Source organism: Pseudopodoces humilis, chromosome 7 (genome assembly GCF_049639895.1).
Source record: "Pseudopodoces humilis isolate 2021_Gansu_Grassland_sample_001 chromosome 7, ASM4963989v1, whole genome shotgun sequence".
NCBI lineage: Eukaryota > Metazoa > Chordata > Aves > Passeriformes > Paridae > Pseudopodoces > Pseudopodoces humilis.
The window spans coordinates 36,298,956-36,312,123 of record NC_142206.1 but is presented as its reverse complement, the minus strand read 5'-3'; the positions used below and the strand labels follow the sequence as shown (position 1 = coordinate 36,312,123).

Below are 13,168 nucleotides of genomic sequence, written 5' to 3'. Positions count from 1 at the left end.
AAATTAAAATTGTACTTTATTTCAACATTCATCTTAGTTTACAAATTATTTTGTGGAAATATCTTTACCTTGTGATAGAAATTTGCAATTCATTGTTGCAAATTCCACTTTCCAGGACATTCTCTGATGATGAATCTTTTAACAGCAATCTTTAATGGCTGGCACAAGGACATCCATCGATTCTGTCTCACCCTTCACACCAGTAGTGGCCCCCACCCATGATTTTTACTAAATTATTCTAAGTGATTGAAATTTTTTGGTTTGTTTTGCAAGGGAAGAGTTCCACATTTGGAAATGGAGAAAATGAAATGTTGAAATCTAATTTTTCCCTTGACACTTTCAGCTACATCTGTCCCAAAGGAGGTAGTTCTTCCAAGGCATAAGCCTTGCCGGCAACCTACTTTGTATCTTTGCTATCCAAGTGCCGCTGCAGCTTTGTATAGTTTCTCTTCAAAACAGATAGGGCCAACTCTGTTGATGTGATAGCTGCATGAAAGACCACTGATCATGTTTCAGACACCATAAACAAAGGAAACATCTTGTCCCTTCAAAGGTCCAGTCAACTCCTGCCCCTGCCAAATGGTATGCAACATCAAACTTAATAACAACAAAAACCCCCAAAAAACATCCCCAGGGAAGAATTCAACCACTTGAGATTATTTTAGTAATGAAAGAGAAGGAGAAAGCCAAGTCCCCGCACAGGCAGAACTTCCTTCCACCATCCACCCACCTCTTGACAAAAGGTTTTGTTCCAAATATGCATAGAATCACAGAATCACAGGATATGCTGAGTTGGAAGGGACCAATTAGATTTTCCAACTCCTGGCCCTGCACAGGACACCTCAAGAATCACACTATGTGCCTTAGAGTGTTGTCCAAACACTTCCTGAACTCAGACACCTAACCATTCCCACAAAGGGTAAGGGAAAACACACCTCCACTGCAATTTGTGAGACGCCATCTGCCCCTCTGAAGGAGAAATGATCTGAAAATAACCAGAAATGTATTTTGGGTACCATTCTCAAAATACTTACTTTCAGATCCAGTGACAACAAGCAGAGAGGATACAGGAAATATTCTGGGACAACTGTCAAATCCAAAACATGCAGAAAAATGTCTTTCTATAGTACTTGATAAAAATACCAGTATATTTTACACATGGATGTATTCTTTAGATGTCAGGAGATGAGATTTTATATAAAGCCCACAGACAAACCCAAATCCACACCTAAATTTATCCAGTAAATTTACTATCATTCTTTGGCATAAAAAGAGAGGCCCTTAATCTAACAATAGGCCATTAAGATTCAAGAAATTCAAGGTGCAACAGAATTATTTGGCTTCCCAAGGAAAATACAACATAATTCCACCAAGAATCCACAAATAAACAGTGATGTTGTACCAATTTTTCCTATGCAATGTTTCACAGGCATTTGTATTGAAACTTGCACATGAATAAATGTTCTCCATCAAATCTTGGTGTAAATAATGGCACAGCACCAAATAACAATCAATATCCTTATATATTAGTATCTCTCTATAATCTGCTGATTATAATTTGCTCAGACCGTAGCAAAATCCATTTTCCTTAACAATCAATTTAAATCACAAATATATATGGAAAACCCTCTCATTTTAAATGGATTTCTACCTCATTAGTCTTTTTAATGAGTCTGGGGATACTGCTTTCAAGTAAATAAACAGGAGGTATTTTAAATAAAATTAGCTGAGTTTAAATAAAAATGTATTTTACAATACCCTACAGCTAGCAAAAATAAGCAACTTCATACACTAACAACCTAGTGCAATTTTCTGTTCTTCCAGGAAGAACAGAAGAGCAACCTCTTAGAGCACACATCAAGAATCTTCTTTTAAAATGACAGACAGAAGCCAAACATATCCCTATGTGTAACACTGGTTGTTTGGAAGTGCATATTGGCCCTTGCTGTTCAATAGGGATCTTTGGTAATCTTACACTATGATTGACTCCAGGTACTAAAATTCAGCTTCTTACACTGCTATATATTAACTCTTTTATTTTCTAAAAACCACTATTTTTAAAACACAGTTGTAAAAATAAAATCTTCAGTCATAAAATTAATTTGGAGAGAGATACTGAATTCCATATCATTCTATCCTGACTTGAATGAAGGCAGAATTGTTCAAAACTTGTCTTTGTCATAATTCATGTATGGGAGAAAGACACAACGCTTTCAGTTTTGGAGCTGTTCAAGGAGTATCAGGTTATATGGCCAAAAACCTGGAAGATAATAAAAGAACAACTTGAAGTATTTTAACCATCCCCATTAGCAGTGGAAGTTCATTCCAAATCTATGCACTTCTTTTTCCCTGATGATTTGGATCACTAGCTATCCAGATCCCTTTTAACTTTTCTTTCCCTCTGCTCCAATGCAGTATCATTGAAGAGAAATACTCCAGCTTGATAGACTGATCTCAGCCACCCGAAACACAAACAAGTAATGAAATAACAAACAATATTCTAATTTTCTTTTCCGTGCATAAACTATACAGCATGCTGCTCTTATCACAAACAAGTAACATTTCCCCACCAGAAGACAAGGAGATCTTTAATTTCTCACTAAACTAAGAAACCAAAGCCCGCTTCCTGCTAGCTACTGGGGCATCGGTAAGTAGAGCTGCGGAAACACTTTGTTTAATTCTGTTCCAAAGTTTGTATTCAGCCCCCTCCATAAACGGGGCAGATCAGAAACCCCCGTTTAACCATCCGCACCAGGTCCCGCCGCCGTGCCCCGCGGGCTCCAGCCGCTGCCGCTGCCGGAAAGGCGTGGCCCGACCCGCCCTCAGCGCTGCGGACCCGCCATGGCGGCGGCGCGGCCGGTGCGGGCCCGGGCCCTGCTGCAGCAGAGTCTCTCCGCCCGCCTGCAGGTGCGGCCGCCGGAGCGCGGCTGCGAGGCCCAGTGGGTGGAGGTAACGTGAGCCGCCTCTGCCCTCGGCATCGCTGCTCTCCCCGCGGAGCGGGGCTGCTCGGGGCGGCCAGCGGGAAAGCGCTCCGTCCCCTGCGCGCGTGCGCCGGCGGGGAGAGGGTGGGCGTTCGGCCGTCTCAGAGGAACAGCCTCTGCTCCTTTTCCGGGCTACGCTGCGCTTCGGGCGGGTTTCCAACCTCGTCTCTTCAGCTCCAGGGCACTCTCCTCGCCCCCCGGTTATCTGCAAAGGTTGCGGTCAGCCCCTTCGCCAGAGGGACAAGCAGTAGGAGGCCGAGGTCGGCGCACAGCCGTTTCTCTCTGCTGCTCTTTCTCCCTGTCGTCTGCAAGAGTCCTCCGTAGGCAGCAGTCTCTTCAGGAGTACAACTGCTCCATGAGCACAACTGCTCCATGAGCAAACACTTCCCTTCTAACTGTGTTGTTCCTTCTTTTCTTAAACACACTTTCACAGAAACACTGCAACCTTGGCTGGTGGGCTCAGCTGTCGGCCTTATTTGTTGTGTGGTAGTGTTAACTTGAGAAGAAAGGCCAGGTAGGGCAATGGGACTATGGCAGCAATAGTTCTGATGTTGTTTGGATTGTTGGTTTTTTTTCCAGGACCCTAAGTAAAAATTAAATTTAGCATGTAGACCACTACACTAGTTAAAGAAAACATTGTGGTTTTCCCCGTTTCCTCTCACAGTCTTCTGGGGAAGGTAGGTAGCTCTGCAGGCTCTTTGGTCCATGTGCTGTGCATGCAGCCCAGGGCTCTTTACCAAAGCATGAAGGCTGCCCTTTGGAATGCACTGCCGTGATGTAGTTGTCATTATTTGTGAATCACCTACACTAGAATAACTTATTGCCACTGTCAGCTATTTAGCCCATGGGGTTTTTTTTGTTTCATCTTTTGACCTTTTTAAAAACTATTACGACAGAAGGGGCTTGCATAAATTTTAAAAAGTAAAAGTTCTAGCATGGTTAAAGGGTTTATGCATTCATTCAACAGATCTGAAGAGAGTTCACTATTTGCCTTTCACGTTAGCCTTAAAACATTTCTCTCCTTGTTCAGAAGGGGCAGGTGGATCCAGCAGAACTAGTTTCTGCAGTATGGTCTGGGAAGCCAGAATGTTTTACTGGGAGGAGACAGGTGTCGTCTCACAGATACTGTTTTCCCAGACGTAGTGGGTCTGTGTATATTGCATTATTAACCTATCAGTATAAGGTTAATTACAATAAAATTCACTGAGCCCAGCATAAATTAAGTATAGGAGAAATAACCTATTTCTAGCTTGCTAATCACAGAAGTAATTGTAGATCTAGTAAAGAAAAGCAGAAATGCAATTTATCTTAAAAGGTACATGTTGTGGTTGAGAGATATGAATAACTTTGCTTCAAGGAGGTTATGTATTTTATCTCTCTAATTTGCAAAATCACTAGTAAAGTAATAGCACTAAAGCAATCTGAAAAAGATTTTGGTGGTCTCCAGCAGATATTTTTGAGACATGAACCTTACTAATATTTGTCATGGGTAGTTGGGAATCTTTCCCAGGTACCTGGGGCTTTTTGACAGAAGTCTGTTTTAACAATAACTAGTCACCATACAGAAAAAAAGGCAATTGTAAGTTTATACTTTCTCTAGTATGACTAATTTAGAGGACATTGGAAGGAAATTTTGCTGCTGACATTTTCTGGTGGGGTAATTTTCCTCCCTATTTTTGCATGTCAACCCAAAACCACAAAAATAATCCTCATCAACTATTACTTACATCAACCAGTGCATTCCTGATGTTTTATGACCAATTAAAAGTAGGACCTCACCTTGAGACATTTCTAGCATACTATAAATGGCATATTATGTGGGTAGTTTTGAACAGCTTCTGAACTGTAAGAGACCCCTGTAGGTACTTTAGGAACTTCAGAGCAGATGTTCTTTATCTGCAAAAAGGTTAGGAGTGTAGTTAATACATGAATCTCTGCCTTCATTGTGTTTTCATGATTAAGTTTTTTGGCCTGTTGATGGTTATTGTGCATAGGATGTCTTATTTATGGAGAATTTTAGTTACATACCCTCCATAAAAGGTTTAGGTATACAGCAAAATAGGAAGAAAAAACTGAATTATTCTTGTAAAGGTAGGGGTGAAATAAGGTAAGGTTTGGTGTATTTCATAACTGTGGGAGAAAAGTAAACATAAAATGAATATTCAGCTAAAAAGTATAAGTGCCTACACTTTATGCAAGGAAAATTGTCTTTTCCTTATCTTACTTCCCTTGACTTGTTTTCTGGTTACTATGGCAAAAAAGAGGTGCAAAATACCAGGCACAGACTTGTTCTGTGACCTGTGGCAGATGATGTAATCTCTCTTTGCTGCACTGAATATAAGAAATATGAAGAAATCTTCCCAGGGGGTAATAAAGCTGAACTTGAAATGGAAATGTCACAGAATAATTTATGTAAATTGGTTTCACAAACTGACTTTCTAAGAATTACAAAGTACCACTGTTTTTATTAGCCATTGCACTTTCCTGGAGGAAAAAATAGTAAAAGGTAGAGATAATATTTTGCAGAATATATTTCAGTTTTGCTAATGAAATCCTGAGAAATACAGATTAATGTATTTAGTAAGGAGGGCAAGGAAGGAGTCAGTTGTTTGTTTTTTCCTGCAAAAGAGCTAAAAAGCATCGTTTGGAGGCAGCATTGCTAGGCTCTCTGTATGGCATTGGGGCCATACAGTACTTCAGCACTTCATGGTGCAGGTTGCCTGATCTGAGGATTACTTAAGCCAGCTGAATAATAAATGACAGTGTTGCAGAGTATCTTGCTTTGCTGGTTTGTTCATTGTAGGCATTTAACTGCTCACAGTAGATCCACATAGAGCACAGCTTTCCTGTTCTGTCACTGTTAAATTCCTTGCAGTGGCTGTTTGCACACCAGCATGTTGAATTTATGATCTTGTGTTATTTTGCTCGAATTTTTGTGCATTAAATATAGGTATGAGTAGCAGTCAACTAGGCTTTGATAGGTTACAGAGGACCTGCAGCAATGGCAATGGTTTTGCTTTGGTTCAAAAAGTTTTCACATTACATTGACACTGAGCACGGGTTTTAGGACACCTGGAACACTCATATAAGGTCAGACTGACATATGTTATTAGGTTTGGTCTTGTAATTGCATTCAATTTTACATCTTCTATTCAACTAAGAACAAAGTAAGACTTAACAAGGGGTTGAAACATGGCTGCACATGTTGAACCACAGTTTTCAGTCATAATTGAAACCGTAAGTTTCAGTTTACAAATAGTTGCATAGCTTTCAACTATATCATGGTTGTAAATGTTCTAGAAGACCATAAACGTGCAGTATAAATAGAAGCATCCTCTATCAGCTTTAACTTATATCTGAATTGTTTTCTCATTTAATCTCCTGTCCCTCTATTTTTCTTCAATATGTATGTCTCATCCTTATGAGAAATCGTTTATTCAAAAGCAAACATCAAATAAGGGCAGAGGCTGGAAAAATCATGATTTATTTTACTTAGTCTGTATCTGTCTGGCCTTCAGACTTGCAGGGGTCACTTTTTAGTGTCTTTAAACGAGCTGCCTGCAGAATGTCATTACTGCTGTGAGACTGAACAAAAAAAAGACTCACAACTCTCAGAATTAAAATTATTTTCTGTGATGTGTGCTGTATCACAGTCACTTATTTCTAATGCTGGAGTTAGACGTATGCAATATAAATAAATTCTGCCTATTTTATAAAAAATATTTTTATTAGTAGCTATTTGTGCATTATTGTTACTTACTAATATCCTGACACGGTCTGTTTCTGAAACTAATATTTAGCTAAACATGTAAGGATATCTAATGTATGTCAGTCTGCATTTCTCTCCCTTATTTGAACAGATGATTTGAAACGTCATTTGAGGTTCTGGCCATCAAATTTCTTACAGTGTTTATTAAATATGGCTATCATTTGGGAATCTGTATAATATTCTGCAATAGTCATATCGAGTTTTGAAAGGAACCATTTAAATCTTTTGAAAGTTCTCAGCATGTGACATTTTGGCCACAAAGAGCATTCTCTTTTTTCAGAAGTTAGTTATTAGAAAAATAGTTGAGAAGGCATAGCTTTTCTCAGTCATTGCCTTGAGCATTTAATTTAATCTCTGCAGTAACAAAGGGAAAAAATCTCATGTGTATAGCTAAGATTTCTTCACCAAAAATCTTTATTGTGCAAAGAACAGGGGAAAAAACAAATAGAGGAAATTGTTTTTTAAAAAAGTGGTTTTTTAGAAACTATTCACATTTTCTATCATTTTGCTTTGACAGCATTGATAGTAATACCTGTCCCAACCTATTTAACATCTCTTCAGTGGCATTTCACAAGTTGACGTTTATGTTTCCTCCAACAATATTAAAAATATACTTATTCTTGACAAAGAAGCGGGGAGGTTTCTTTATGTCCACTGTCTGTGGATACTTTGGGTTTTTTCCCAGAGAAGTTAAGCCATGCAGGTATAGTTTTGCGTGAGACAGTTGCTGCTGGCTGCAGAGCCTATCAGTTTGGCTTAATAAAGCATGGGTTGTTGCATGTGCATTCCTTATGGACTAACCAAGTGAGCAGAAGAACTACACAAGAGTTTTCTTATGCTTTCTCCTCAGCAGAGGCACAGTTCTTTCCTCAAATATATAATTCTTACAAGTAGTCTCTGAATGCTGAAGATGTGGCATATCCTTTATACCAATCAGCTGAAAGGTTCCATTTTGCCAGTTAGATTTTATCTAAGCTGATAAGTAGTATTTTGAACAACTTTATCATATTCTGAACAAGTTCACATTTGTTGGTCGTCATATTTAGATATTTAATTACCAGACTGTGTTTTTTTCAGAATTATATTGTACTAGATTACTTTCAACATCAAAATAAAATGCAGTTCTTTGACAAGTCCTGTGGTGTTTTTCATGTTTCGTAATTGGAAATAATATCATAATTCACACTGAAAATTATTTTAACTGTACATTTGATAGGAAAAAGTTTAAATTACTTCTTAATTAAATTATTTCTTTACTGCATTTAAGTATACTAATTCATCTTGTCACCTCATCTATGTTAATACTGTATACTTTACATTCCAGCTAAATTTGGCTTCACATGGAGCTAATAAATTGTCTTAATTGTATGTAGAAGCATTGTGCAGATAATCGGTATATATCTTCCACAGTGTGGTGTGTAAACTTAATGTCTGAAGTTATTCTAAACTAAAACTACTCTTTCAACCTTTGTCTGTTATGTGGTTTTGTCATTTTTTTATACCAGATTTAATGATAAGCATGCATCATAGATAATGAGAAATATTGACATAGTTTTCTGTAATCTTTTGTAGATCCAGAGAGGGCTTGTTATCTACATATGCTTCTTCAAAGGTGCTGATGAGGATCTTGTCCCAAAAATTGGTATGATATAATCCATATACATTATTGTATTGTTTGAAAAAAGAAGAAAAGCAGTTGAGGCAGAGAAGGTAGCAACCATTTGGATAAACCATGAGATGGCATTATTCTAAGTCAATAACCTGGCTGAAAGAACAGTTTGTCTGTTTCTTTTGACAGTTGTCCATGCCTCTTTGTCTATCTGTTCATTACCAACCTAGAAAAGAAATTTCCCTGATCACTTTATAGGAAACGAAGAAAATGTTGCACCTTCTGTTTGTGGCAATAGGTTCAGTCCAGGACAGAGCTGAATTTCAAATAGTTCATGGCTTGATTTGATAGTATTTTAACACTGATCTGACTGTATGTGCAGGATATTTAACAGCCGGTAGAGGGAGTTGTATGGATAATGAAACAGTGTCTTTCCCATCTCACTTCAGCAGTGCTTACATACACTGTTAGCCTGTGCAGTTTTCTGGTTCAGAAGCAGTAACAGCAGCATCTGCAATTCTTACCTTCTTCTCCACATGCACTTTAACATTTACGTTGAAGCAGAGAAGATGCTGTGGATAAGGTCAAATAATAGCAATTTTTGTCTTTACCCAATGCTGTTTTGGCTTGATTTTTTTGTTGTTGTTCTGGTTTTTTGGGTTTTTTTTACTTTTATGTCATTTCTTCTCCCTCCTTTCCTCCATCAGTAGCACTGGTTCCCCTGGGAAATTCTGTGATTCCATACATTCCAGATAAAAGTGCCCCTTTTCTTCCCTGTGGCTGGCTGGTACTAGTGATTTGGCTAAAGGTTGTGTAACAATATTTCACTATTTCAGTCTGTTTCAGGCTACTGACTGGGACCAGTAGTGCACAAGTACAGGTGCTATTAAAAATTCTAAGAGCAACTCCTGGGGGGTTCTGTCTTGGTCTTGGGGGGCACAGTCCTTCTGTAATGCTAAATATTTAAATCTATGATATAAAAATTTAGTTTGTGCTAGTAAGATTTTGATGAGAATGTTGCTTGAGAATAATTACATTTTCAGCTGTGGGGCAGCTAAAACAGGCCAGAAAAAGAAAGTTCTGTTTCCTGTCAGGAGATTCCTCTAGGACCATCCTCCTTGAGTGCCTGTTTTAGAGAATATTGTTTCCTAAATATATTTTGAATCTGTTTAAGTGTGTGGGTCTGGTTCTTAAATGACAACTCAGCTGTTTTTGCTTCTAACAACATTCCCCTGATTCTAAACATTTGTGTTTAGAGTTTGGAGGTATGACTAGTATCCTCCCACCTTTTACAGAGTCGGGGTAATGATTTGACTTGATATAGAAACATGAGAAAAACTAAAGTTAGTAAATGCATTGATTTTATTTGCAAGTTTATATGTTCTGGCTTATAAACTAAATTGCATGTGACCTTCCTGCCCACCTCCTGTGTCAAGTGACAAATTGGTTGCTGCATGTCTAAAAGTGGAGAGCTGAAGGACACTTGCTCTACTTGAGACCAAACCGTGAAGCTGTGCCTTCAACTCGGCTCAGTGCTGGGTCCTGCTGCAAACACCTGCAACCAGCATGAAAAGAGAGTCAGGGCAGAACGCTCTTCAAAGTGCACTGAGGATGCTGTGTGCTGTAGTGTGGAGTGTTGTGCAAATGCTGCCTTTTTTGAATATCAAGCAATTAAGGAAGGCTCACCAATTGCATCCTGGGTTCTTTTGGGGGTGTCCAACTAGGATCAACTTTAGGATTTTAGACAGCAAATCGCTTCCCCCCAAAATAGAACTTCAGACATATGCTGTTAATATCCTTCATATTCCTCACAATACTCAGACACATTAGTTGGTTAAGTATTTATTGATTGTCTACATTCCAGTTCATTAATAAACAGTTTATTTTACTCAGTGGTTTGTCACACATCAAAACTTTTGTTGGATCTTGTTCATGATGTCCTGTTTAATTCACTTCAGTTATACTAACTCTTATTTTGTTTTTATTTGCAGTCGATACACTATTGAATGTTAAATTAAGTGAAAACGAAAATGGCGAGTTTGTCTCTGTTCTTGATTTACCAGGCGACGTACTCATCATACCACAAGCTACCCTAGGTGGTAAACCAAAGGGAAGAAGGATGCAGTACCATGCAAACATTGAAAAAGAAAAAGGGTTGGAACTTTATTCTCAGTTTGTGACTTTGTGTGAAAAAGAACTGGCTGCCAGTGCCAAATGCATGGAAGCTGGTGTTCTTGTCAAGCATGGCACATATGGAAACAGGCAGGTGTTAAAACTGGATACAAATGGACCTTACACTCATCTGATTGAATTTTGAAAAAGTAAATTATATCCCGAATACAGTACTGGTGTCTTTTGTTTGTTTTTGGTTTTTTTTCTCCTAAGCATTAAAGTGCTTGATTGCCTTGGGAGATAGTTTTAAAATTACTTTCACTCATCTGCACTGGTTTTGCCAATCCCAGTGAATTCCCCCTTGAGACTGCCTTGCTGTAATGGGTACATGTTTGTTATTCATATGCATCTGAAGTGTGCTCAAAATATTTGTTAATATTGATCCAATAATTCAAAACATCAACAAAGATGGGATAATGCAATCATTTTTTACTAAATAATAATGAAAGAAGTATTACATGTATAGCTTGAAGAAGTGGTTTATAGGTGAAAAAAGAATACTTTAGATGTACTTACGTCAATTTTTACCTTTATGTTTTCTATCTATAAAATGACAGTGCTTTCTAACTAACTAATGTATTGAAAACAGATTCACTGAATTTTAGCCTCTTAGAGAGTAAGTATTAAATAAGAAAATCCATCCCCCTCAACCTGAGTGTGTAAGGGTGGAAGACTTAAGGTAGTACGGGACTGATCATGGGCTATGCAGGGAAAAATAAGTGAGGCACATCTAGAAACCAGTATCACTGAATTGCTTGCTTGAAGTTTGCATTTTGAAATCTCTGATGTGTTTTGATAGGCTGCCTGCTATAGCTTGGTCTATGTCCTTGTTACTGTGGTCTTGCTGTCTACTCAATTCTTTCATAACAGAGCCTCAGGAAAAGAACATAAACATTCAAATGAAAACAAAAATAAAGATGATACAATGTACGCTGCCATCTCATTGTTCCCTCTTCCCCTATTGCTTCCTTCCAGCTTTTTGTCCATTGAATCTGCTAGGCAGAGACTAGCTTTCCTTTTATAGAAAAATGTATTGGTACATTTGGGGCCCCCTTCCCAGCTGGCCCCCTATGCAGTTCTGTTATAAACATTATTAACAGATGGTGTTAAGAAGATACCATGGGAAATTGTCTTGAAAGGAAGAACAGAACAGCTATATTAAAATGTGGCAAATTCAAAACTGATTCAAATGTGTTCATCCTGTGAATCAAGTTTCTTCAAGTTTTTAATGCAGCATTATGGTTTAGAAGGGTTCAAAATGAAATCAGACATTTATATGGTTTGCGGCAATTTTCCAGAACTGCCATTTGAAGAAGTTGTTGTTCTTGAAGATATGTAAAAACTTATGGTTAGTGAGGATGGTACCTTGCACAATCCTAAATTGTAGGCCGGTAGTTACAAATACTCTGTCCTTATCTTTATTTTGTACAAAACACTGAATGTGTAATCTGTAGGCTCAAACTGTGCCATAACAATCACTTTTTTTTAACAGAAGAACCTTATAGTTTTGGTAAGAGAGTAATGAGATTTTTTTTTAAGGTTAGCATAATATATGGTTAATAATTATCAAATAAAAAAGAATATTGAATTCCTGGCAACTGACATTCTCACAGTTGAAAACAACCATTTACACAAATGGCCTGGACATATTAACTTTTAGGACCCAAATGACATATTTATTCATTAATAATTAACATTTATGACAGTCACAATATGAGTCATGTTCAAAGTTCCTACTAGCAGCACTTAAATGATATTGTCCTGATGCAAATGACTAATACAAATTCATTATCATCTGTGTGCTTGAAAAAACATTGTAGTTCCTCTTTCTGTTGGAGGTCAAATCCTGAAAAATGCTGAGTAATACCACTTTTCACTGATCTTACAGGAATTGATCCTTTGAGGTATAATACAAGTCTGCAGCTTTTCATTTATTTCATGTCTCCAGAAAGATCTTTGGCAGCCTGGCAATTAATTCTCTATATTTAAAAGTACTCTAATATTCTATGAGGGATAAGCTTGAAAATGTTTAGTGAAAAACAGACTTCAAACCAAACTCCATTTCATTGTGGTCTGTCATATAAAGCACATAAAAACTAATGTGCATTTCAGTCGTTCTTAGGACAAGTTGGAACTCTGAAATGGTTGTAAAAAGATGGATATTTATTTATTATCTGCACATTTTATTTGTGTATCCATCTTGGAATACTGACTTCTGCCATCCTCTGCTCCAGGGATTGGCAGCTTGTTGAATGTTGGTGCCCTTTGTACTGCTTTATTTATAACTACTATTGATTCACAATCCATTTACTGAAGAAAGCCATTTCTGAATAACATGCTGGACCATACTGATAAAAAAGATTGATTAAAATGAGTTTTTCAAAGCCAAATGCTTATTCCCTTCAACCATGAATATACACTTTAAACAAATGACTTGACTCTGCTTTAAATAGTTTCTGTAATATGACTAGACAAAAACTCAGATAATTATCCTGTTCTATACTTAGAGAATATCTATTAGAAGATGCTTAATATTTCCCACTTCCTTGAAATAACCTATAAAGTGAGGAGTTGTCCTTATGCTATTATTTTTCCAATTCAACTGACATAGAGGAATTTGCAATATCGGGTTTTTGT

At 37.7% G+C, this 13,168-nt stretch overlaps 1 protein-coding gene across 2 annotated transcripts; it reads left to right on the top strand.

The window, feature by feature from the left end:
- Window positions 1-2,817: 2,817 nt before the first annotated feature.
- DTD2 (D-aminoacyl-tRNA deacylase 2) lies at window positions 2,818-11,715 on the top strand. Of its 2 annotated transcripts, none has more exons than XM_088058380.1 (3): window positions 2,818-2,949; window positions 8,323-8,392; window positions 10,423-11,715. In XM_088058380.1, the coding sequence occupies exons 1-3, from the start codon at window positions 2,842-2,844 to the stop codon at window positions 10,674-10,676; spliced, it is 432 nt and encodes a 143-aa protein (XP_087914506.1). In that variant the 5' UTR covers window positions 2,818-2,841; the 3' UTR covers window positions 10,677-11,715. The 2 variants fall into 2 exon arrangements, with proteins under 2 accessions (XP_087914506.1, XP_005520366.2); XM_005520309.3 differs by having other exon boundaries at window positions 10,351-11,715.
- Window positions 11,716-13,168: the final 1,453 nt, after the last annotated feature.